The sequence below is a fragment of the Podarcis erhardii genome (genome assembly GCF_964252035.2).
Source record: "Podarcis erhardii genome assembly, chromosome: 7".
Taxonomy (NCBI): Eukaryota; Metazoa; Chordata; class Lepidosauria; order Squamata; family Lacertidae; genus Podarcis; species Podarcis erhardii.
In genome coordinates, this window is record NC_138511.1 from 43,956,336 (window position 1) to 43,979,995 (window position 23,660).

The following is a 23,660-nucleotide window of genomic DNA, read 5'->3' on the forward strand; positions in this document are numbered from 1 at the left end:
ATGGGGCCTCCTGCCGCTGCCGCGCCGCCAGAGCACAATTTCGGTTCACATCCTGAAGCAAAGTTCTTAACCCAAAGTACTATTTCTGGGTTAGCGGGGTCTGTAACCCAAGGTACCACTGTATTAGCCTAGAGCCGTAATCTGGGACTGGCTAGAGGCTTTGCATGCCCGCTAAGCTGATTTTTGTCCTGTTAACTTCAGGTGGGGCTGAGTCTACTTCAATCCTAGTACAGCAGCTGCAGATGTTTTATTGCTAGCATGATAAATGGATCTCAGCCCACTACCACATCTGCAAGGAAAGGGCCATAGCTGTACATACTGGCACTTGCTTTGCCTACAGAAAAGTCCAGGTTCTGGCCCCAGTTACCTGGCCCCTGTTAAAAGTACCTCAGGCACCTGAGATCTTGGATAGTCAATGTAGCAGGCCCATCCCTCAGTGGCAGGCCACATGTGTGTTTAGCAGACAGGTGATGGCAGGTACAATCCCTGGTGTCTCCAGTTAAACATCTTGGAATAGACTTGGGAAAGTCCCTCTGCTGTAAGTCAGAGATGGACTTAAGTCTGGGTGTTATCTAGCTCAGGACTAAGGTAGCTTCATGTGTTCATATAGCTGCTTCAAAATAGATTCCCTGGAAATAGCAGTTTTTGCTTCCAAGGGTCAAATGTGCCTCTAAGGACTAACTCCTCTGAACTCTTGCAACAAAATTGGACTCATTTGCTCAGTTTTGGAATTGATATATAAACCTAGAGAAGGAGCATCAGTGGGTGTTTTCACTATTTAATCGCAGGAATTCACTTGGCATTGAATTGTAGATTCAATTCGTGTTCTTTTTTAGTGGCCTGATTTTTATTGTATTTCAGTATTATTGTTGTTATTTTCAATAAGCACCATTTGAAACCAGAACTGGGGCACAGATCAGCACCTTCCTGCTTAAATAGCCTCCCCCCCTTGTCTCCACCTAGCAATATCCTTGGCTTTCTTTACAACCAAGTGTTGCTTTTGTTCCCCGCGGTGCCATATGGCAGAGCAGGATCCCTGATCACGGCAAGAGCGACTGAGAGCAAGTGAGGAAGCGAAGGACAAGCCCCGCTGGGCCTGGCGCCAACAGCAGCCGGCGCCTGTTGACGGGCAGGATATCCATCAGCCGTGGAGATGGTTATTGTCGCAAGGGACCTGCCCTGCAGGAGGGGAACATTATCTCCAGCGGCTAATGGTTTAATGCTCTGCACAATGCTGCTTTTCTGCAGTCCCTTAAAAGAAGTTCAAGAAAAGTGCTCTGTGCTCAAAAAAGAATGAGGAAGGATTTCATTGCTTTTTGTGGGGGGGACGACACGGATGGGCATTGATGGGGCCCTGACTCCCTCAGGGTTTCAGGCAGGGAGCCCAACCTGGAGATGCCATTGGCGTGGGTCCTGGGACCGCCTGCATGCAAAGCAGATGCTCTGCCACTGAGCTACACGTTTTTCCCCTGAAGTCCACCTTGCATAGCAATGCTTCCTCCATCCTGATGCTCCAGGAGGTCTTTGGGGGAGCTTTTATTCCCACCTTCCCCCAGTCCTGGTGCCTTGAGAGCCTTTTAACTTAGGGTAAAGGAGCCTTGGGCCAGGAGCTGCGGGTGGCCCTGCTGGGGTCCCTATCTGGCCTTTCAGTCTTCCTCTAGGCCCTACCTCCTTTCTGTTGCTCTGCCCTCTTTGTCACCTCTGGCCGTTCACAACACTGGCCTGTACCCTTCAGACGTGGCTCATAGTATCTTATAAAGACAGGGATTGAAGCTGGGGTCCTGTTTGCAGAGTTGGTGTTCCACCCTTGTAGGTCACATCCAAACAACAGTTCCCAGGATTCCTTCGGGGGAAGCCATGTGCTTTAACTGTATGGTGACATTAGCCTCACAGGTGTGTGTATGTTTTTAGGTACAATCCATTATGTACACCACAATTTAAGAAGGATGTTGACAAGCTGGAATGTGTGCAGAGGAGGGCAACCAAAATGATCAAGGTCTGGAAACCAAACCTTGTGAGGAATGGTTGAGGGAACCGGGTATGTTTAGCCTGCAAAAGAGAAGACTGAGAGGAGATAGGATAGCCATCTTCAAACATCTTAAGAGCTGTCACATGGAAGATGAGATGGAGCAAGCTTGTTTTCTCCTGCCATGGAGGGCAGAACCCAAACCAATGGATTCAAATATCAAGAAAGGAGATTCTGACTAAACTTCAGGAAGAGCTTTCTGATGGCAAGAGCTGCCTGACAGTGGAATGGACCCAGGAGGTATGAACTCTCCTTGGAAGTTTATAAGCAGAGGTTGATCATCTTTCCTGGATTCCTGCATTGCAGGGGGTTGGACTAGATGTCCCCTTGGGTCCCTTCCAACTCAACAGTTCTATGATTCTATATGAAATGCTAGTAGAAAAAGGTGTTTCATTGGGGTTAGCTCTCAAAAGCTGCAGGATTGGCCTTTTGTAAACCAACTGGATTACTAGCCTTTCTGTGCACACTACAGCTGTACCCCACATACGTCTACGTGTGAATCTGAAACGGAAAACGGGAAGGAATTGTGCAGATTCAGGGCATCTATGGTGGTGGTGGAGATTGTGTTATTCAAGATGGGAGAACAAAGAATGCACAGTTTGGGCATGAGAAGCCAATTACGTGCTTGCATCTCTGGATGAATGTTGTAGGACTATTTTTGGCTGCCTGAGACAGAGCAGGGCAGAGGCGATGATAAATGGCTCAGCCCACTGTGAAGAATCAAACACTTGTTATTTTTGATCATGTTGCTCAGGAACCACCTTCGAAGGAGTCTTTTGAAATCTTCCAGCCCCTCTGCCTCTTAAGCTGTGTTAGTCCCCCGTTGACATGCAAAGGGAAATATCTGGATAATCGCACCCCTGTCATCTCCTCTTAAAGACATTTTGGGTGGTCCCCCCTCCTCGCGGAATAACAGCAGTTTGAACAGCTGCTCCATCCTTCCACAAACCTTGCTTGATGGTCAGAAAGTGCATGTGTGAGCAGGCGCTCTTGGAAAGCAGAGGTGACTGCAGGAGGCAGAGAGCCTGTCACTAGGAGTTAACACCGCATGTGTGAAACAGTTCAGGAGTTTAAAGACATGGTGTGTGGCTTCCTAGGTGTAATTAACCACTAGATACAATGTCCTATTTTGTTTCCCCAAGCTAGAACTGGGCCAACTCACATATTCCTCAGGTTGGAAGAATAATGAGGCACCAATGAGGCATTAACCCAAACCCTAGAACAGCCTTCAACAACCTGATGCTGTTGTATTACAATGCCCATCATCCCTCTCCATTGGCCATTCTGGCTGTGGCTGATGGGAGTTGCTGCCCAACAACATCTGAAGGGCACCAGTTTGCCAAAGGCTGCTCTGGAACACCAAACAGTCCTGTGGCACCTTAAAGCAACCATTTCATGGTAGCATGAGAATTTGAATCTCCTTTATCCGCTCTATGAAGTGTTGGCTTATCAAAGGGAGGGGGGGAGTGTGGTCCATATGTTTGCCAGTATATATACACGTGTGTGTTTGTGACTTTCTATGCACCTGCCAACTTCATGCTTGTGACAAAGTGGGCTTTAGTCTGCAAAACTGCCTGACATAAATAACTTCACTTGTAATGCTAAGCCAAAGCATGTCCGGGTGCAAACATGTAGGCTCCTGAAAAGGAGAGGGCCATAATTTTGCTGCCCGGCATCAAGCCATGGTGTGGCTTAGGGCTCGTCCACACTTCCGCTTGTCCTGCGTCTAGAAAGGTCTGGTCCAAGTGGTTTTAAACACACTCCTTAGTGCTAAATTGGAGCAAACGTCAATCTGGAGAAAACCTGAATTACCGTGTGCTCTGACTGAGTGCTAAAGAGCGGTTTTCCCTGGGAGAAAGCAGTGGGACAATAGGAAGTTTGGATAAGCCTTTACGGAACCTGGGCTTGTGCTTTAGCTCTCCTGGAGAAAGGGAGCCAAAAGGGCCAGGCTGGGGCTCTTAAAACACAGGAAAAGTTCCCTAGAGCTTAGTTCCTTTTCTTTGTTGAATGCCAAAGCACAAATGGCTTTCAACCCTTATGTGGTTCAAATTAAAAGGGTGGGAGTGAAACCATAGGCACATAAACTTTTATTTTTTATTTTAGGGGAGCAGAGTAAGTGAAACCATCTGAAGAAGCAACAGAGGAGCTGCTGTCCCCTCCACTTGTATCACCCAACTTCAAAAGTTGGCCAGTAATGGCTGATGGACATGGAGGAGGTGAATTGTGTTGGGAGGATGGGGGAAGCTCTAATCTTTCAGTTTTGTTTCCAGTTAAAAATGTAGCAATCCAACGCAGTGTAGGAAAGAGGCCTGCTCAAAAGGTTGCAGAGGGACTGCTAAAATGGAAGAAGTGGGAAGCTGAGGGATCCAGAAGACTGGAGTGCTGTCCCCAGGCAAATGTGTCCCTCAATCACCTGCCCCTTCACCCCCTAAGTTGCCAACCCTGCCCTTTGAGCCACAGTGGGGCCCAAGGAGTGGTCCTAGGTTGTCTTCTGTCCTGCAGCTGGAAGCAGAAAGTGGAACCCCAGAGAAAAGATGCCCCACTGGCATGTGGGGCATTGTCATGTCCATCCTACCCTCTCCCAGGTAGGCAGGTTCCTGTGCAGGTGCTTATGGCTTCCGTACATCTCCTCACGTGGAAGGGAAATGGCGCCATGTAGCTTGCAGGTTTTGCACCAGGTACAGAAATAAGCAGGATGCACCTTAAACCTGCATTCAGGCTAAAGGACACCAAGTGTAGAAATGGGTCCCAATCACTACAAAGTGGACGAGAGACGCAGTCAAGTCATCACGTGTGAAACCTGGTCAAACAGATCAGCGGGTCCAGGTTGGTTGGCAGGAAGAAAGGGATGTTTTCCAGGTTGCCTTCCCTCCCCACCAGCCAGGGGCTGTTTTCTTCCATATGAGGCAGGGCTGAGCTAACACCAGGCTCTCTTTGGGATGATGGTGGCCTGATCAGGGGTACTGCATCTTTAATGAACAATGCATATTTTCAGTGAGTTACCAGGGGGAAGTAAAACGAAAAAAGAAACCAAACCAAACAAGGAAGTGAAGAAAGAAGAACAAGGCAGGCATCTTACAAAGATGTTTTGAACCATACCAAAATTAAGTGATACATAGAGGAGGAAAAAACAAACAAACAAAATATAAAAAGAGCATTTACGTACTCGGAGGCTGCTGTTGTCAATGATGTTTTTTTTGTTTTTGTTTTTTTGTACAGGGATATGTCGGAAGCCGGAATATACATCCTGCGGACAAAGTGCAAAAATATTACATGCTCAGAGGCCAAGCATGACATCTGGAAATGGCCCATGGCAAGATGGAACAGGAACCCCCCAGCACACCCCATTCCTCGCCAGCAGCAGGGAGGAGCTGCTCTCCCCCCTCGGCCACACCTGCACACCTGCCAGGGAAGGGTCCTCAAGCAAACCTCCTGACAAGCGCACCTTGTGGGAACAGTTGAGGCCAACAGCCAGGTGCGGCTGTGATTCATGATGGAAGACGGAAAGCAAGAGAGTTTCTCCTTTAACACCACTGCATTCCAGCACAGCAGAAGAGTGGCCTCTAGCAGGCTGGACCCAATGAAGACTGGGGTTCCAGCGGATAGCTGGACAAAAAAACAAACAAACCCTAGAAGAACTTTGGTCATCTTAAAAATCTTTCTGGGTCAAGTTTTAACACATGCCAGAAACAACGTTTGTGACTGAGAAGTTTCTGAAGCACTGGGCGAGACTGGTAATTTTCCTAAATTATAGGTACAGGATTTTACCTGAGCCAAGACATCTTTTCAGTTCCATGTTTCTATGTGCAACTTTTATAAATTTGGTATTGTGACTTCTTAAGTTCTTAATAATGATTTTGGGTGGGATCCTCAGAGGAGCGTTTTGGAATTTAGGGGCCTCTAGAGCTTAAGACCTATTGCCTTTTTAACATATTAAATACTTTTATTAGGATGGAATTTGTTCCTGTCTTAAGCAGGCATCATTCAGTTCAGATTTCCCTTTTCTGAACAAAGTGGAAAAAAGATTGGTTTATAACTTTTTGCTAAGTGGCAAAAACTACTTAGGTGTTTCCTCTCAACTTCCCAATACATGCAGATCCCGGAGTTTGGAATTTATTGAGTGACGGGCACATAATTTGATAACCATGCTGACCTGGGCCAGCCATTTCACACAATGCGGCTATCCCAGGACACAGCTCTGGATTTCCCCTATGATCCAGCAGTGAGAGGACCCTCTCTCCCAGAATCATGCAGCTGACATGAACGCTTTTCCCACCATCCATGAAGATTTGCTGAGTAATTACACTGAGGAGCCCCCATCCTGCCTAGCGCTGGGGAGGAGTGGAGTGCTGGTACCATTCTGCCATGCCACACAGCATACGTGTTATACAAGCAAAGAATTTTGGCTAAAATCCAAAAAACATTACCCAGGAAAAAAAGGCAAACTGTGAGTGATACTCAATCTTGTTGTTCATCTGTGAAAAGACTTGGAAGTTGTCGCAGGACAGTTCAAAAAGATGCCATCTTTCCCATGGTTTTTTGTTTTTGTCATTCGCTTCATCATCCCCCATTCGTACACCTTTTTATTATTATTAATCTGTTAATTTTTGCAAACAAGACAGTCTCGAGTTAGATGAAAAAGTTAATAAACAAAATGGCGACTCCAATGTTTAACAAGATCACCATGACTACCAGGATTGGAGCTGAGCCCTGTGGGAAAAGAAAAAGAAGAAAGGAATTATTTAATGGCATTGAAAAGCAACACTTGCATGATCAGTTTGGGGACAGGGGCAAGGGAAGCCGACTGGTCTGATGTGCAGGAATTGGCAACACAAACTTTGCTTCGCGACAGTGGGTGGCTCCAAAGGTTAACCTGTCCACACACTGAGGCAGCCTTTCCTTTTCACCTGCTTCTCCTGACCTTCAGCTGGGCTGCCAGAAGCTGAACCCGTCGCATGGCTGTCAACAACACAGACTGAACTTGGCACGATCTTAATATTCCATCAAACCCTTGGCTTTTCAGACCGTTGTGAGACTGGAGCCAGTCTGTGCAGAGTTCAGCCTGTACTGCCGCCTTCGCATAAACCTCTCAGACTGTCGCCTACCAGAGTTCCCCCTCTTGCTTCCAGGGGAGGAGGAGACACACATTTTCCAGATGGAGGTTTTCTTCCTCCTCATTCTCAAAAGTAGCATTTTTGCCCCATACCAACCCTGTGGTGTAGTATAGGCTAAAATGCAGGTTTAATTGTCTTCCAATTCCTGTCCTTGGTACCCCTCCATGTGGAGGGAGCCATTTGTAAATGCTCATTAGCCCATGTGCCACAAAGCGCTGCATAGGTAGGGACCTTCTGTGTGTGACATCCGGGGCACTTAAATGTCACCATTTCCCTGTGGAACATCCTCATGAGCAAGGGTCTTTGGGGCCTCTGGAGTAATGGAAAACCTGAGGCCTTCCACAAGTAGTTGGACTCCACTCTCAGCTGCCAACATGGCCAATGGCCAGGAACGATGGGAGATGGAGTCCAGCAATACCTGGAGGCCACAAGTGCCCTATCCCAGGCCTAGAGATGGACTCACAAAGCGAAACTTTAATTGCTGGGTTTAATTGGCTTCAATTGTGGACCAGATGGGAGCACTCCATGGACCAAGATCTGACAACTTCTAAAAGTCCAGGATTATTTATAATGTCTCGTTTGTTTTCAATAGCAAACACAAAGGACACCTATTCTGGGTGCAGTTGGGTGCTTGTGCATCTAAGGATACATAAGACATTAAAAAGTCTTTGCCTTGATATGGAAAGGTATTTTAAAAACTCTTTGGTGACAGGAGCGGGGAGATAATCTGACCCTCCAGCACCAAGAGGAGGATTCATTGCGTCTCTTGGCAAGGAAGAGAGAGACAACCAGTCCTGTCACAGGCAAAGGAAAGGGCTCTCTCTTCAATGGATTGAAAAGGCCTTTGCTGTTGCATAGCAACAAGGTGAAAGAAAGCTAGCCAATCAAAGGGAGAGGTTCCACATGACCCACCTCTTCCTCTTCACACCCCTCCCACCTGCCTCCCATATACCTAGCAGACAGGTACTTGCTTTTGGAAGGTTTATAAACAAATCCCTTTCAAGGCCACTCTAGTGCAAGCCAGTAAATCAGAAGCACTTGAATTTAATCTAATCCTAGTGTCTTGAAATCCAGGACAGTTACCAAAAGTGAGTGAGGGGAGCCTTGAATGAGATGTGGATCAAACCATCACAGCTTCTCAGCAAACAAATCATGCACTCCAACTCTCTCTGTTTAGCTGGGACAGACCTTATTTCCTGGTCTCTCTCCGTGGTGCTGATTTTTGCCTTTGGGCAATGACTTGTTAAAATGCTGCCTATGAAATTTTGCTAGGGCCAGTCATGCTTCATGGTTGAACTTCCTCTCCAGGATTTCTAGAAGTTAAAATCTCCACCTGAGGGTGGGAATGGAAGGTTGGAGGTGTCTTGTCTCTATAATCTGCATTGTATGTAAAAGCACTTGCATGCACACACTTCTGCTTCAGGGAAGCTTATTTTGAATGGCTGCCATCAGATTATGAGGCAAACACTGTCTTGCTTTCTGAAACAGGGCAGGGTAGGAAGGTTGTAGGGAAAGATTGGAGCCTTCAGCAATATGACTGGGTTGTTAGAAGAGGGTGTGATGGGTGGGGAGCTTCAAGCCTAGTGGTCAAATGCTGGCCCTCAGGACTCTCTATCTGGCCCTCAGGACTCTTCCCAGGTGACACCCTTCTCCGGTCACACCTCTCTCCATTGCTGCTCTGCACCCTCCTTCAGTGCTTTTACCAGGCTGGAATATAGCCTTGAATGGGGATAATGCCTCTTGCTTGCCTGGATGGAGGAGCCTGCATGCATGTTTGGAAACCTCTAATCTGTTTATTTGTTTGTTTGTTTGTTTGTTTGTTTGTTTTGCATGCCTGGAATGCAGCTTGCTTTACAGGTTGTAAGTTCATTTGGGTTGCCTTTGACAAGACAAAGCAACTAACAAATTTAATAAATGAATAAAAATATAAAGTAGGAGTTGTACAAATTGCTCCACTTTCTCGCCCCTCTGGCCCTGGTCCTCAAAAGCGGATGTGGCCCTCTGTATATGAAATAAAGATTTACACAGCAAACCCTAACATCAAAACAGTGGTGTTACTCTGAATAGGCAGTAGTGCCTAGTGCAGAGGCACAAGCGGATGAGCCCCTTGTTTCAGCCAATGGCAGCCTGTCGTTCTCTTTCCGGCTAGCTGCTCCTCTGCCTCTCCTAGCTCCCCCAGGAGAAATGCAGCCACTGCTCCAAAAGGAAATGGCTCAGCCCTTGGAAAGGCACCAGGCGGCGGCTTTGGCCAGGGTCTGGAAGGCTGCCTAATATTCATAACTAATCTGATAAAAAGCTTTGCGATTGCCTCTGCCTTCGCTCCCTCCGCCCCTGAGGCTTTTTTCTTGAGCTCTGCCAGTAAGCCCAGCAGTTGAACTTTTACGTCTGGGTTTCTCATTGGGCGGCTCTTGGCACCGCACCCCCAACCCCTGCGCCTGCCCTCCCTGTGCTGCAGGGGGAGGGAAGTGCCCCATCCCAGGGAAAGCCCTCTCCTGCCCCCAGGCTGGCAAGAGGCCCCTTCCACCCACAATAACTCAAGTGACATTTCGTACAGCTCACCTGAATGGCAGCAAAAACACGTTCAGAACCCAGAGTTGACTTGTTTGGCTTTTGAGCATTTTCAAATGCCACTTTTGATATTTCACTCTGCGGACAACTTTTTAAAACTCACAACTTGTCAGCAGAATGGAAAGGCAATAATGTCGAAGGTCAAGCTGTCGTATTTGATATTTTGGGTACCTTCCCCTTTCTAAAACACCCCACCTCCCAACAACAGTGTCCATACTTAAGAATAATGGGGGAGGGCTGAGAAAGTCAAACCAGGGCAAAATAAACTGAAAGCTGTGCAGGGGGAAAAAATCCCATCGGGAAATGCTGTGTTGACACTTCCTCTCCATCCCTCCCTCCATCGCTACTCTTCCTTTCAAACATATCTAGCTTATGTTTTGAAAAGGCTGATGTTCCTTGGTGTAAGCCTGACACATTTCTCAAAACAGCACCATGCTATAGAACATAACATAATTCTTATTACTAAAAATTATAGATTTACACAGCCAGTACTAGCACCAAAGGTGAGTTATCCCAGAAAAGGAGCCTCTTGACAAGGCCCACCACTTGTTTTTTTAGTGAATCTGCACTACAGACTAAGCCAGTTTAACATTCTTTCAACCCAGAGGATCCCGGGAACTAAAGTTCAATGAACCTACAGTACTCTGGCTTCTATGAGGGAAGGCATTCATGGTGTAAAACTGGTATTTTTGTAGTGCAGATAGGTTAGGCCCTCTGTCTGGTATGACATGCAGTGGTCAACCAATGTGCTTAACAGGACTAGCAATGTTCTTGAGTTTGCAACTGGGCTTTTAGTGTTTTTATTCATAGTGAATTTTTGAAGCAGTATTGTACTTAGAAGGCCAATCTGTGAATGGCCTCAGCAAGATACAGATTTATAGTATCTAAATGTAAAAGCAAGCAAAAACAAAACCCTAGAAACTGGGAGGGAATGGAAACTGCTTCCCACTCCTTGAGTGAGCCAAATTATCTCCCACTCAGACTTGGGATCTGAGGAAAGGAATGTTCATATTATTCCCAGAATTTCCAAGGCCAGTTTCATTTGCACGGAATAACCCTGTTCAGTTGCCTTCAGAAATGCTCAAGAGTTTTGAGTTTATTAAAAATTTACTTGGGGAAATGTAAAGCTAATTGGTGGTGGTGACAGGCACAAGGTAAATGAGGGCAAACGCTTCAACTATATCAAAAGCCTCAGATCAAAAGAGTTTTGACAAGGACACTGCTAAGGAGTAACATTATTCCAGCTGCTGCAGGCAGTTTTATATATGTAGTTTTATAAAAGAGGAGGCTGCCTGGCAATGATTAGATGGAAATCAGTGTTGTGTCTGGTCTTCAGTTTGTTCACTGACAAGAGTCTGGGAGCATCAATTTATCTTCCCCCTCCCCACTCCTTATTCCAGAAGCAGACTGTCATCCCTCACCTGTTATAAGTGATAGGAAGAACTTTGGACCGAAAAGGAAGAAGAGCTCAGGTCCCATCATGGTCCTGAACAAGGTCATTCCCTGAGTAGCAAAACCCTTGCCTCCCTCTGGCTGCTTTCCAAGCTATTCTAGGAACATATAAAATACAGACATTACACGGCTCAGGTGGCTCTCTGTGCCAGCATCTGCCTCTCAAGCCACAATCACTGGCCACACACAAAGTTTCTTCACTTCATACACCGCTGCCTCACAGCACATAAACTACAGAACTCACTCCCGGAGGCATATTTAGGCTCACTTGCACTCCTGGCAAGGAGATGTATTGTCACCCTCACATCCCTTGCACCCTTGGCAATCGCCAGCTCTCCCTGTCTTTCTCTGAGAGGTTTTGCACCCCCAGGGCCTCTTGTAGGAGGCAGCAGTAGCCACCAACTGAGATGGATTTAAAAGAGGATTGGACAAATTCATGGAGGAGAAGGGTAGCAGCGGCTGCTAGTCATGATGATTATGCTCTGCCTCCACAGCTGGAGGCAGCAATGGTTCTAAACACCAGTTGCTGGAGACCACGGGAGGGAGCAGTGGCCAACCAAACGCCAGTGGAAAACCCATTGTGAAAACAAGACGCTGGACACAAAAACAGGATGCCTTGGCCTGATCCAGCAGGCTCTCCTGATGTCCTTATGAAGTAGCTATAAGAAGCACCATCCATTCTTAAGGACGCTGGCTGACCATTCCATTATTAGGCAAAGTGCTTTTTAATAGGCCAGAAGGCTCAGTTAAGGCCACATCCATGGGAGCTAAAGGTTAGGAGATTGTCTCCTGATCATTGAGGGGAACCTCTATGTATTTCTGAATGGTAAACAGGCAACAACCAATTTACATGCGTCCAATTGATGCGAGACCACAACCGCAACCATGTGCATTGCAGTGACCCAGAAGTGGCAGGATAAGGAGGCAGAATGGGGCGTAACATGGGTGGGGAATGTAATGGGGCATAATGGGGTAGGGTGGGCTTGTGCATGTTCCGCCATCATGCGCGATGACCCGGAAATAACACAAGCCCCGTTGCCTGCACCCCACCCAAGATGTGGGGAAAGTGCTATTCCTCCAGCTAACAGACAAAGGGGTGGGTGGGTGTGATGGGGAAAATTGGCCAGTTTTGGATGCGAAAGAGAGCTGAGTTTTTCCAGCTGGAGTTAGATGAAACTGGGATTTCAGTTTGGAGGGCTGCCCAAATTGTGCTTAGTAGAACCGGCCTTTTCAACTGCACTTAGGATTTGCTTGTACACACATATTTGCAAATACAGCAAACATTGTGAGTATGCCTGAAGTCACCAGTGTTCTCTCATTCCAAGGAAACTCAACCCTGCCATGCCACTCCTAGAACTTCTTGCACCACTTGCAGAATTGAAGTGCAAATGAGACTACTGATCAGGCCTATTTGCCACCCCAGGATGTATGTCAGGGAGGGGTAACCCAGTACACAAAGGAAACTGGTGACCAGACAGAATTCAGCTTATGATGGGGCTGTCTGGCAGTGGGTTATTTTTAGAACACACTGCCCCACATACCTGACCTCAGATCTGCTTGGAGTTATTCTGGATGGGTCAAAAATAGACCTGTGTTCCTTTGTGGTAACAGCACCCTCCTTTTTAAAACACATGCACACACAGAAAGAGATTACAGTGGTACCTCGGGTTAAGAACTTAATTCGTTCTGGAGGTCAATTCTTAACCTGAAACTGTTCTTAACCTGAGGTACCACTTTAGCTAATGGGGTCTCCCGCTGCCACCGGAGCACGATTTCTGTTCTCATCCTGAAGCAAAGTTCTTAACCTGAAGCACTATTTCTGGGTTAGCGGAGTCTGTAACCTGAAGTGTATGTAACCCGAGGTACCCCTGTAAGTATTTCAGCCTGTCGCCCTGCATGACAGAGACCACCTCCATTTCTAAAGCTGCAATCCTATATGCGCTTCATATGCTGCTGCTGCTGCTGCTGCTGCTGCAAAAATTGGAGTACAGTGGTACCTCGGGTTAAGTACTTAATTCATTCCAGAGGTCCATTCTTAACCTGAAACTGTTCTTAACCTGAAGCACCACTTTAGCTAATGGGGCCTCCTGATGCTGCCACGCCGCCGGAGCACAATTTCTGTTCTCATCCTGAAGCAAAGTTCTTAACCCGAGGTACTATTTCTGGGTTAGCGGAGTCTGTAACCTGAAGAATATGTAACCTGAAGCGTATGTAACCCGAGGTACCACTGTAATCTAATCAACAGTTCTGTTTGTTTTGAAAGACAGCCTACTTTAGAGTAGTGTTGGATACTGCAGAACAACAGCACATCTATGCTGCAAGCTGCCTGCGGCGTCTTCCACACCAGATATTCAGTGTGGGGTTGCTGAGCTTCGTTGACAAGCTTCGTTTTACAAGGCAATCCACATAACACCATTGTCCAATAATTGACGTTCTGTATTTTTGCTGGCATCCCACCATAGTTTCTCAGACTGCGCACACATCATGCATTAAAAACACATTCCCCACTGCTCCCCTGGATACTGTAGTTGACTCTTCATAGAACTATCACTCCCAGCAGCCATAGCAAACCACAGCACCAAGGATTTTGGTGGGTGTTTTAAATGTGCTTTAAATGTGGCTGTAGACTGCAGAAAGTTTGATTTCTTTTCAGAAAAAAATGAAAGAGTATTGTAAGCCTCCATAGGTGCAGATACCCTTAGGGCTACTGTCCTCCTTTTTTTGGTGGGGTTCTGACATAGGCAGTGTTGTGTAAGCAAAGTGACTGCAACAGCCCAGTACACATTCGTTATAATATTTGTGGTGATGGCCTATTTTTGGTTTTACTTGTCTTTTAATTACTGCTAAAACTTATTTATCACTTTAGCAACTTTAGAGGGTGTGTGTATGTGTGTGTGTGTGTATGTATGTATTACACCATAATGCTACAGCTTCGTAGCATTGCCGTACTATAGTGCTAGACCTCTCTATCCTTTTTTCCCTTAAAGGCAGAGCAGTGTTTTTACCTTTTAAAAGATTGATTAAACTAAAAGCAGGATAATAAAGCAGCACCCACCCCAAAGGATAGAAGGAATGTGTGCTGAGCTGCAACCAGCACCACCCATATCAGCCGTATCACACCTCACTACAGCGGACAGAACGCAACAAGATGTTCACACAGAGGAAGTGCAACACTCCCCATAGTGTGGGAAGTCAGCTGCAATTTGCTCGTAGCTTATTAACAGAATACGTAGCCCTAAGAGCCACCCATCTGGAAGCAACCTCAGTGGGTGGAAGGTTGAGTGGGAAATTTTGATTCAGCGTGTCACAATTATCCTGGCACAAGACAGAAGCATCCATTCATTGTACTAGCCTCAAAAATGCAGTCCTGGTCTCCAGTTTAAAAAATATATATTTTTAAGTGCAGAGAATATGTGTGTGTGTGCGCGCGCACACACACACTCTGGGTGCGTAAATGGCTGAGTACTCTGCACACGTGTGGGAAACAAATCTGTCCTCAAATTTTTGTGAGCCTCTGCTTGTTACACTAAACAACTAGAGACATCACCCACCATGTTGTTCCCTTGTAATATGCATAATCTATCGCTTTACCCCCTGTTATAACAACTTCACTGGCTACACTTCATTTCCAGGCACTATTCAAAGTGCTGGTTAGCACCAATTAAGCCCTATATCGCATGGGACGAAGCTACCAGAAAGATTGTATCTCCCTTTCAGAACCTGCCCAGGTGCTGAGATCACAGAACCATAGAAGTGTAGAGCTGGAAGGGACCCTGAGGATCAGATAGTCCAACCCCCTCCAATAAAGGAATATGCAATTTTCCCATATGGAAATCGAACCTGCAACTTTGGTGTTATCAGGGATTAAGAAGCTTGAGCCAGACGCCTGAAGTTGAAAAGGCAAGGGGAGTTGAAAGCAGGTTCTGCAGATATGAGCACCTTCTCTCAGTCTCATCCACATCGGAGACATGGTTGGTGGTGACATGAGAGAGAGGTTTTCTGTGGCTGCTTCCATATTGTGGAATCCCTTCTCAAGAGCGGTTAGATTGGCTCCCTCCTTGCTATCTTTCCACAAGGAAAGACCTTCCTATTTAGACAGGCCTTTGGGAACTAGCTGTGGACTAGATGTTGACTTCTGGGCTGTTTTCAGGACATCTGGTATTTTAATGCTGGTTCTAAATGTGTTCCATTCCATTTTCAACTAAAAGTAAAGGTAAAGGACCCCTGACAGTTAAGTCCAGTCACAAATGACTCTGGAGTTGCGACGCTCATCTCGCTTTACTGGCCGAGGGAGCCGGCATTTGTCCGCAGACAGTTTTGCTGGGTCATGTGGCCAGCATGACTAAGCCGCTTCTGGCGAAACCAGAGCAGCGCACGGAAACACCGTTTACCTTCCCGCCGGAGCAATACCTATTTATCTACTTGCACTTTGACGTGCTTTCGAACTGCTAGGTTGGCAGGAGCTGGGACTGAGCAACAGGAGCTCACCCCGTCGTGGGGATTCAAACCGCCGACCTTCTGACTGGCAAGCCCAAGCGGCTCAGTGGTTTAGACCACAGCGCCACCTGTGTCCCTATTTTTTTCAACTAGTTTTCAACTAGTTTGTTTTTATTACTTTGCATTCTGCAATAATGTTGTTAAAATGTGAGCTACCTGGAATCCCAGTTTGGGGGGAAAGCGGGGTGTACCGGTAAATACACTCAACCACCACCATGTTGCCCATTTCCCCCACAGAAGAGATCACACTTACATAATATACATATCTATTTAAACATTCCACTTACCGCACCGGATTTGAGCTCATCCCCATTCTCCTCCTCCGATTCTAGTGCAACAGGTAAGGATTTCTGTGGCGGGGAGCAGGTTAAGTCCCACCTCAATAGCCGGGGTTCCCCTTTGTCCCCAAACCTCAGACTTTCTAGTTTCTGCACTGTTGGCTCGGCAGAAGACCCTGGCCTGAAGTTCTCCTTGTTTTGGGACTTAGACCTCAGTCTTTGGACTCCAAAGCCCCGGTCTTCCCCGTGGTGGTCCTCCGCGAGGCTCCTGCTGGGGCCCATTTTGCTATAATGTCTTTTTTGGGAGTGTATTTCTTGCATATAAGAATCCATCCTCATGAGAGGCTTCATCTCCATCTCGTAGTTGCTCAGCTTCTCCTCGTCCAGCTCCAGGAGCTTGTTGCTCCCTGAGCCGTGGTGGTGGGGTCGGTGGTGAGTCCATGAAACCGTGGCCGGGGGGTCTGTCCACCTCTCCCGCTGTTTGTGGTTGGAGGCCGCGTGCTTGTGCCCGCCGCTTCGGCCCCGGTAGTCTTCGGAGGAGCCTGGCTGGCCACTGCGCAAGGCCCCGCCCCTCACGCCGTGTGCCCTGCCCTCCTTGTCTTCGCCCCAGCTGTTGGGCCTCATATAGTCCCTGCCACGTCCCTCCAGCAACATTTGGATCTCCCCGCCCCTCTCTTCGTCCATGCACACCTGCCTGGAGAAGTGGGTGCTCTTGTTTCTACAGGAGGGACCCAGAGGTGGGGTGGAGGAGGGGCTGGCGGGAAAGCTCTGCAGGGGGCTGTCGTCGGGGGTGAGGTCCGAAGGCGTCGTTCCTTTCCTGTAGAGCTCTGGGCTTTCTTGCTGGAGTGGTGTCCCTGTCGAAAGGACCTCGATGTCGTCGCTTGAATTCTGCCTCTTTGGCCTCTGACACTCAAGTCCTGGAAGGAGACGGAGGAAAGGTGCACACAAGAGTCAGCCATTGCTTATTTGTTTTGTTATTACATTTATATCCCACGTTTCCTCCAAGGAGCTCAAGGGGGCATACATAGCCCTCCCTCTCCCCATTTTATCCTCACAACAACCCTACAAAGTAAGTTACACTAAGAGACAGGAACTGGCCCAGATCACCCAGTGAGCTTCATGGTGAAGTAGGGATTTGAACTCGGGTCTCCGAGGCATTTGTCTGACACTCTAACCGCTACGCCACTCTGGCTCTCTCAGCTCTCTAAGGGCCTTAGGCACACTCTCTGGTATTTAAGGGAGAAACATATGGCCCCCAAAATTGGAAAATATCTCACACTGCACAAGAGTTCATACTTTGCCTTTCACACCAACTTTGCCACCGCTCTTGAGTCTTGCTCAGACCCATCCAGTCCAACTGCATGGCCACACTAATTGCACACTGCTAGTGCAACTAATGCTACTGACACTGAATTGCTTTTGGCCACCCATATGACCGCTCGCACATTTTATTTATTTAATTTGTGTATTAAATTTATATGCTGCCCTTCATTCGAGAATTGCAGGGAGACTTACACATGAATCAAGCCTCAACAACACCAAACAAGACCTGAATTTTGTGCAAGTGCTACCATGGTGGTTATTATCCTTTACTGCAGGTTCTGCAGGCAAGCAGTTACTGTAGTCAACAATATTAGCACCCTGTTGCCAAAGAGCTGGCTTGTTAGCGCAGATCCACATGGAAAATTCAACCCACTTCTTCAGCTTTTCCATCTGTCAGCAAACATTCTAACAGCTTCGCTCCCTGACCATATGGAATGTTTGTGGACATTCTGCGAGATCACCTCAGTGCAGCATCACTCCCAGGTGAGAATCAAAGGCTTCACTGACACAAAGTTCCTCATATTTTGAAACACTAACACCGGCATTTCCAGTTAAGTCCTCATTTCCCTCTCTCTCCCTCTAATCTTGTGTTCAGATAAGCCCCACTAATATCAGTTGGATATGTGCAGGTATAACCGTACATAGCTCCTTTCCATTTTGTTATTGATTTGCTGAAGTTTGCAGCCTAAGGGCTTGGGGCAGATAATGCAAGAAGGGCTCCAGTTTTTATCTACTCAATTTCTTCCTGAGCAAGATCCTCTCCGCTTGGCGTGTTTGCATTTTTGTAAATGCATGCAGTAGTGGGATGTGTATTAAAATCCCTCCTAAGTGCATCAGAAACAAACTCCATTGCAAACAGAATTCTGATGCCTAGTCTGGAAGCTGATAAAAAATGTATTAGATAAAAAGTCTTTTTGAGAGATTATGTTTAAAGAGAAGAAGTCCCCTGGCAACTGGAGAGGTAGATAGCAAACAGCTCGGGGTTGCAGGAGCCCTCTGGGGCTCAGAGAGGCCTGCTAAAGCGCTCAGATCTCTGATACCCAGATTGTAGTTCTGTGAGGAAGTGATAACCCCGGGGGATGTTGATGTCAGAACAGCCTATCCTCCAAAGACAGGCTTGTTCCCCTTGCCGGATTTGCTAGCTGACTTGTGGAATAAATGGAGGAAGATGACATAAACATCTTCTCAGGGCCATGGGTGAAAAAGCTAGGGCTCAGTGTCAGCCATTATCACATCTTGTGGAATTGAATTCCATAAGTATTCATACCATATTTGCAGTGTGCATTTGTGGTACTGAGACTTCTTTTAAAAACCGACAAACGCGGTGTCCTTTGAGGCGCTGGTGGACAGGAGCAGCCATGGAAACACCCACCACAGCCCCTCATCATTGCAAGTATGCCTGTACAGAGCGCAAGGAAGCACTTTGAACAGACACGTGCTAAAGCGGGAAATGGATAAATAAACTATAGAACAGTTATCCCCCGGGTCTAAGCCCTCTGGCTCAGAACAGGCCAGCCATCAGATTTTGATTATTTTTCTTAATGAGATGATGAAATGGTGGAACCTCCACAAACTCACTTTTGGGAGGGGGGAAGACTGCAGACCATTTTTGCAAAGGGAGTGAGGGGAACCCTGATTTTCTGTCCACCGGAGGAACCTATAAACATGAATCAGATCACTGGTCTATCTAGCTCTATATTGCCAACACAGACTGGCAGTAGCTCTCCAGGGTTTCAGGCAGTATTTTCTGCCTGGAGATGTCTGGAGATTGAACCGGAGATCTTTTGAATGCAAAGCATATGCTCTACTACAGTGAGTTATGGCCATTCCCTAAGCAGAAGCAGGAGAAACAGAAGCCGTCAGCTGAGATTTCCCCATGGGTCAGATAATTTACAGGACTGGCAGGGTAGCCTTCCTAAGTCACTGCTGCTGAGAGGGGGTGGGGAAGTGGGAATGAGCTCTGAAAAAGGACAAGAAGCTAGCAAAGTGAATCATCACTTGTCAAATTCTCAATACCCTAATATAAGGGCGATGAGTAACCTCCAATTTAAATCTCTTTTTTTAAAAAAAATGTTAGCAAAAGACTTCTAATGAGGGTGCAGAGCACTGGAACTGGGTGCCTTGACATGAACACACATTAATTACTGTGCTGTTTAATGACTGCATCTTAGACTTATAGCTCTTCTCCCATCCCTCCTGTCCTTTGCCCTACACAGAAAGACACACGCAGCCAAGCCAAACCCTTGTGCATTAAAATCTGGGGTGGCTCCTCCACATCCAGTTGCTCGGTCCCTGCTCCTGCCAACCTAGCAGTTTGAAAGCATGCTGTGCAAGTAGATAAATAGGTACCACTCTGGCGGGAAGGTAAACACCATTTCTGTGTGCTGCTCTGGTTCCGCCAGAAGCGGCTTAGTCATGCTGGCCACATGACCCAGAAAAACTGTCTGCAGAAGCAGACAAACGCTGGCTCCCTCGGCCTGTAAAGCAAGATGAGGGCTGCAACCCCAGAGTTGTTCGCGACTGGACTTAACTGTCAGGGTTCCCTTTACCTTTACCTGCTCTTCTCAAGAATAATCACATGACAGGCAACCAGACCTCCAGGGCTGACCTAAAGTCTCCAACTTTGTCTGGTCCCCTCCAGGTAGCAAAGAGAGTGTTTGAATATCCAGGTGGGAAAGACCACCTTTATATGATGATGATGATGATGATGATGATGATGATGATGAAGAAGAAGAGTACTATGTATGCAGCTTGCAAGCTTAACCCCTGTAGGAGCCAGCTGCAAATTATTGAACAGACTCCACCCCCCTTCCCAATTAACCTCCATTACCAGGGCTCAGTAGTGGTAGGGAGCACAGAGGAAGAATTTCCAGGGTGCCCATGTGACGGTCTCGTCCCAGTATACCTGAAGGAGCATCTCCATCCCCATTGTTCAGCCTGGATACTGAGGTCCAGCCCGAGGGCCTTCTGGCGGTTCCCTCGCTGAGAGAAGTGAGGTTACAGGGAACCAGGCAGAGGGCCTTCTCAGTAGTGGCGCCTGCCCTGTGGAATGCCCTCCCATCAGATGTCGAGGAGATAAACAACTATCTGACTTTTAGAAGACATATGAAGGCAGCCATGTTTAGGGAAGTTTTTAATGTTTGATGTTTTATAGTGTTTTTAATATTCTGTTGGGAGCCGCCCAGAGTGGCTGGGGAAACCCAGCCAGATGGGAGGGGTATAAATAATATATTATTGTTATCATCATCATCATCATCATCATCATCATCATCATCGTCGTCGTCATCATCATCATCATCACCAAAGGGCTATCCCTAAAATCTCATGGTCACAAGGCAACCTCCAATTTAATTTTTAGAACCCTGACAAATTCCTTACCCCAGCAGGCAAAATTTTGCACAGAACATCACACAGCGCTACAGGCCCCGAAGGGCACTGGGATGCTTTCAACTCTGCTTGTAAATGGAGCCAGCCCTCCTCCTAAAGTGTTGCTGGCTGAGCAGGAAGGTACTGTTTTTCTGCTTCTGGCACTGCACAGCGTTACACAGAGCAAAAGCACAGGCCTGCTCTCCCATGTAATGTAATGAAAAAGATGCGGGGAGCAGTGTCTGTCTGTGTCTCTTTGCGTCATCTTCATTTTTTTTTTTTAATAGTTTTTATTCATTTTTCAAACACATAATAAAAAACAAACAAAACACAAAACAAAAACATACAAAACATTAAAACATGTATAGTTTCATAATCTTATTTTCATACACCTTCTTTCCTCCGACTTCCCCGTACCTCCCCATCACTGCATCCTTGTTATACAATTCTTTAGCAACCCTTTAGTCAATTTATCTATTAAATCCCTTTCATTAAGTTTCCTTTAATTTGTTAGTTACAGCTGTAATTCTCTGCTTCTTACCCCTTGACATCTTAACACTCCTCAATTTTACAACAATTTTTAAGATATATTTTAAATTTCTTCCAATCCTCTTCCACTGTCTCTTTCCCCTGGTCGCGGATTCTGCCAGTCATCTCTGCCAGTCTTTGCGTCATCTTCATCAGTGGTGCCTTTTCTTGTGTGGTGGTTTGGTTATGAATGAGGAGAGAGTGGAGAGAGGTGGGGAAGCACCATATTGGTAGATAGGAACATAGGAAGCAGCTGTCATATCATGAGACAAACCTTTAGGCCACCTAACTCAGTATTGTGTGCACTGACTGACAGCAGCAGTTCTGCAAGGGTTTTCTCCCAGCCCTGCCTGAAGTTGCCGGGGGTTGGACTGGGACCTTCTACATGCAAAGCAGGTGCTCTTCCGCAGATCCACAGCCCTTCCCGTGGGATAGAACCAGCAGCAACACCAAATTCAATGTTCTCTATTTGCTTCTATTTTGTCCCATCGCCACATTTGCTGTCTGAATTGTTTTTGAGAATGCATGGAGTGTAGGGATGGGGGTGTTTGGGTTAAGGGGTAAGAAAAGCAATGACAAACCTAGACGGCATCTTAAAAAGCAGACATCACCTTGCCAACAAAGGTTTATATAGTTAAAGCTATGGTTTTCCCAGTAGTGATGTATGGAAGTGAGAGCTGGACCATAAAGAAGGCTGATCGCTGAAGAATTGATGCTTTTGAATTATGGTGCTGGAGGAGACTCTTGAGAGTCCCATGGACTGCAAGAAGATCAAACCTCTCCATTCCGAAGGAAATCAGCCCTGAGTGCTCACTGGAAGGACAGATCCTGAAGCTGAGGCTCCCATACTTTGGCCACCTCATGAGAAGAGAAGACTCCCTGGAAAAGACCCTGATGTTGGGAAAGATTGAGGGCACAAGGAGAAGGGGACGACAGAGACGAGATGATTGGATAGTGTTCTCGAAGCTACTAGCATGAGTTTGACCAAACTGTGGGAGGCAGTGGAAGACAGGAGTGCCTGCCGTGCTCTGGTCCATGGGGTCATGAAGAGTCGTACACGACTAAACAACAACAACAACACAAGCGACAAGGCCACTTCAGTGGTGGTCCCAAAGTTACAGTCCCCTGGCTTCCTTCTTTGCTGGTTTTTAGGCTTCTTTTAAAGACCTTACTATTTTCAACAGGCTTTTAGGGTGCGTTTTTAAGTGTGTGCCACTTTGAAATGTTATTAGATTCTTAGGCTGCCTTTTCGTTTGTGATTTCATTGATTCCTTTTTATGCTTTTAATTTTATCCAGCCCTTTCATCGAATTATAGGGTAGGAAAGGACCACAAGGGTCATCCGGTCCAACGCCCTGCTACTGGATTGTTTTGTGTGATTTGTCTTCAGAAAATGTGTATATGCGGTAGTGGCAGCAGCAGCAATAATACCAAAAACAACAGCTTGGTCCCAAGTTGAGCTATTTGTGAAAGCAAGCACACCTTGATTGATTGTGTTTCTACAGGGATATGGGTATGTTTTGTACTGAAACAAGGGTGGGCATCCAGACCTGGCTGGCAGTTCAGAGCCTTACTTTTCCCACCTCCCACAGGCAAACTTTGACACAGCCACCCACCTGTCAATCACCTGAGAGCACAAAGAGATCAGGTGATTCATTTTCCTTTACCTGCACGATTTGAAATAAAACCACTTGGGCAAAAGGCAGAAGGTTTCATGAGCTGCCCACAAGCCCCACTTTCAACAGGGAGCTGCATCTTCCTCTGTCCACAGCTGATGTCAGAAATTTATTTTATTTATTAAATTTATATCCTGCTTTCCCTTCCAAAGGAGCCTAGAGCAGCAAACATCAAAATGCTAAAACAGGACAATTTAAAATAAAATAAAAAGAGATTCAAATCTATCTAAAAGCATTTAGAACACAGAAAAAACATTTAAAAGCAATGACGTATCCTCACAGATACACATTTCATGGTTGTTATGGCCAGTATCTATTGGCCATCAAATGCTGGGGAAATGTTTTTGGATTTCTCCTGAAAGTCAGTAATGGGGGAGATAGATGCACCTCACCAGGAAGGGCATTCCACAAACAGGGAACCACCACCAAGAGGGCCCTGCCATGAGTAAACTCCAGCTGGGCAGCAGCCAGAGGCAGCACTAGGATCCCCAGGATGTTGGAGGATATGGGCTCATCCACACTTACCTTTCCCCCTGTGCCTTCCAGGCACAGGTCTGCACTTTAAAGCTCCATGTGTACACTCTATTTTTTCACCTCAGAGCTTTCGCAGCAAAAGCCTGCTCTTTAAAGCTGAAGCGCAACAAAGAACAATTCAAGATTCCCATGGATTGCTGTTTGCTCTGATTCAGAGGTAAAGAGAGCTCAGACATGGAGCTTTAAAGTGCGGAGGAAAGATAAGTGCATACCCTCCAACATTTCTCCAATGAAAATAGGAATGTCCCATTCCATAATGATAATTTTACTATTTATACCCCACACATCTTACTGGGTTG

The 23,660-nt window shown here is 46.6% G+C and overlaps 1 protein-coding gene across 1 annotated transcript in view; it reads right to left on the bottom strand.

Moving 5' to 3' along the window:
• Nucleotides 1-5,097: 5,097 nt before the first annotated feature.
• Nucleotides 5,098-23,660, bottom strand: part of JPH3 (junctophilin 3) — an 85,519-nt gene continuing 66,956 nt past the window's right edge. Inside the window, exons 4-5 of the mRNA XM_081872052.1 lie at nt 15,945-16,852; nt 5,098-6,736 (exon numbers count right to left, since the gene is read on the bottom strand). Coding sequence (XP_081728178.1) covers nt 6,656-6,736; nt 15,945-16,852 — 989 coding nt within the window. The 3' untranslated portion in view covers nt 5,098-6,655. The remainder of the gene's footprint in view (nt 6,737-15,944; nt 16,853-23,660) is intronic.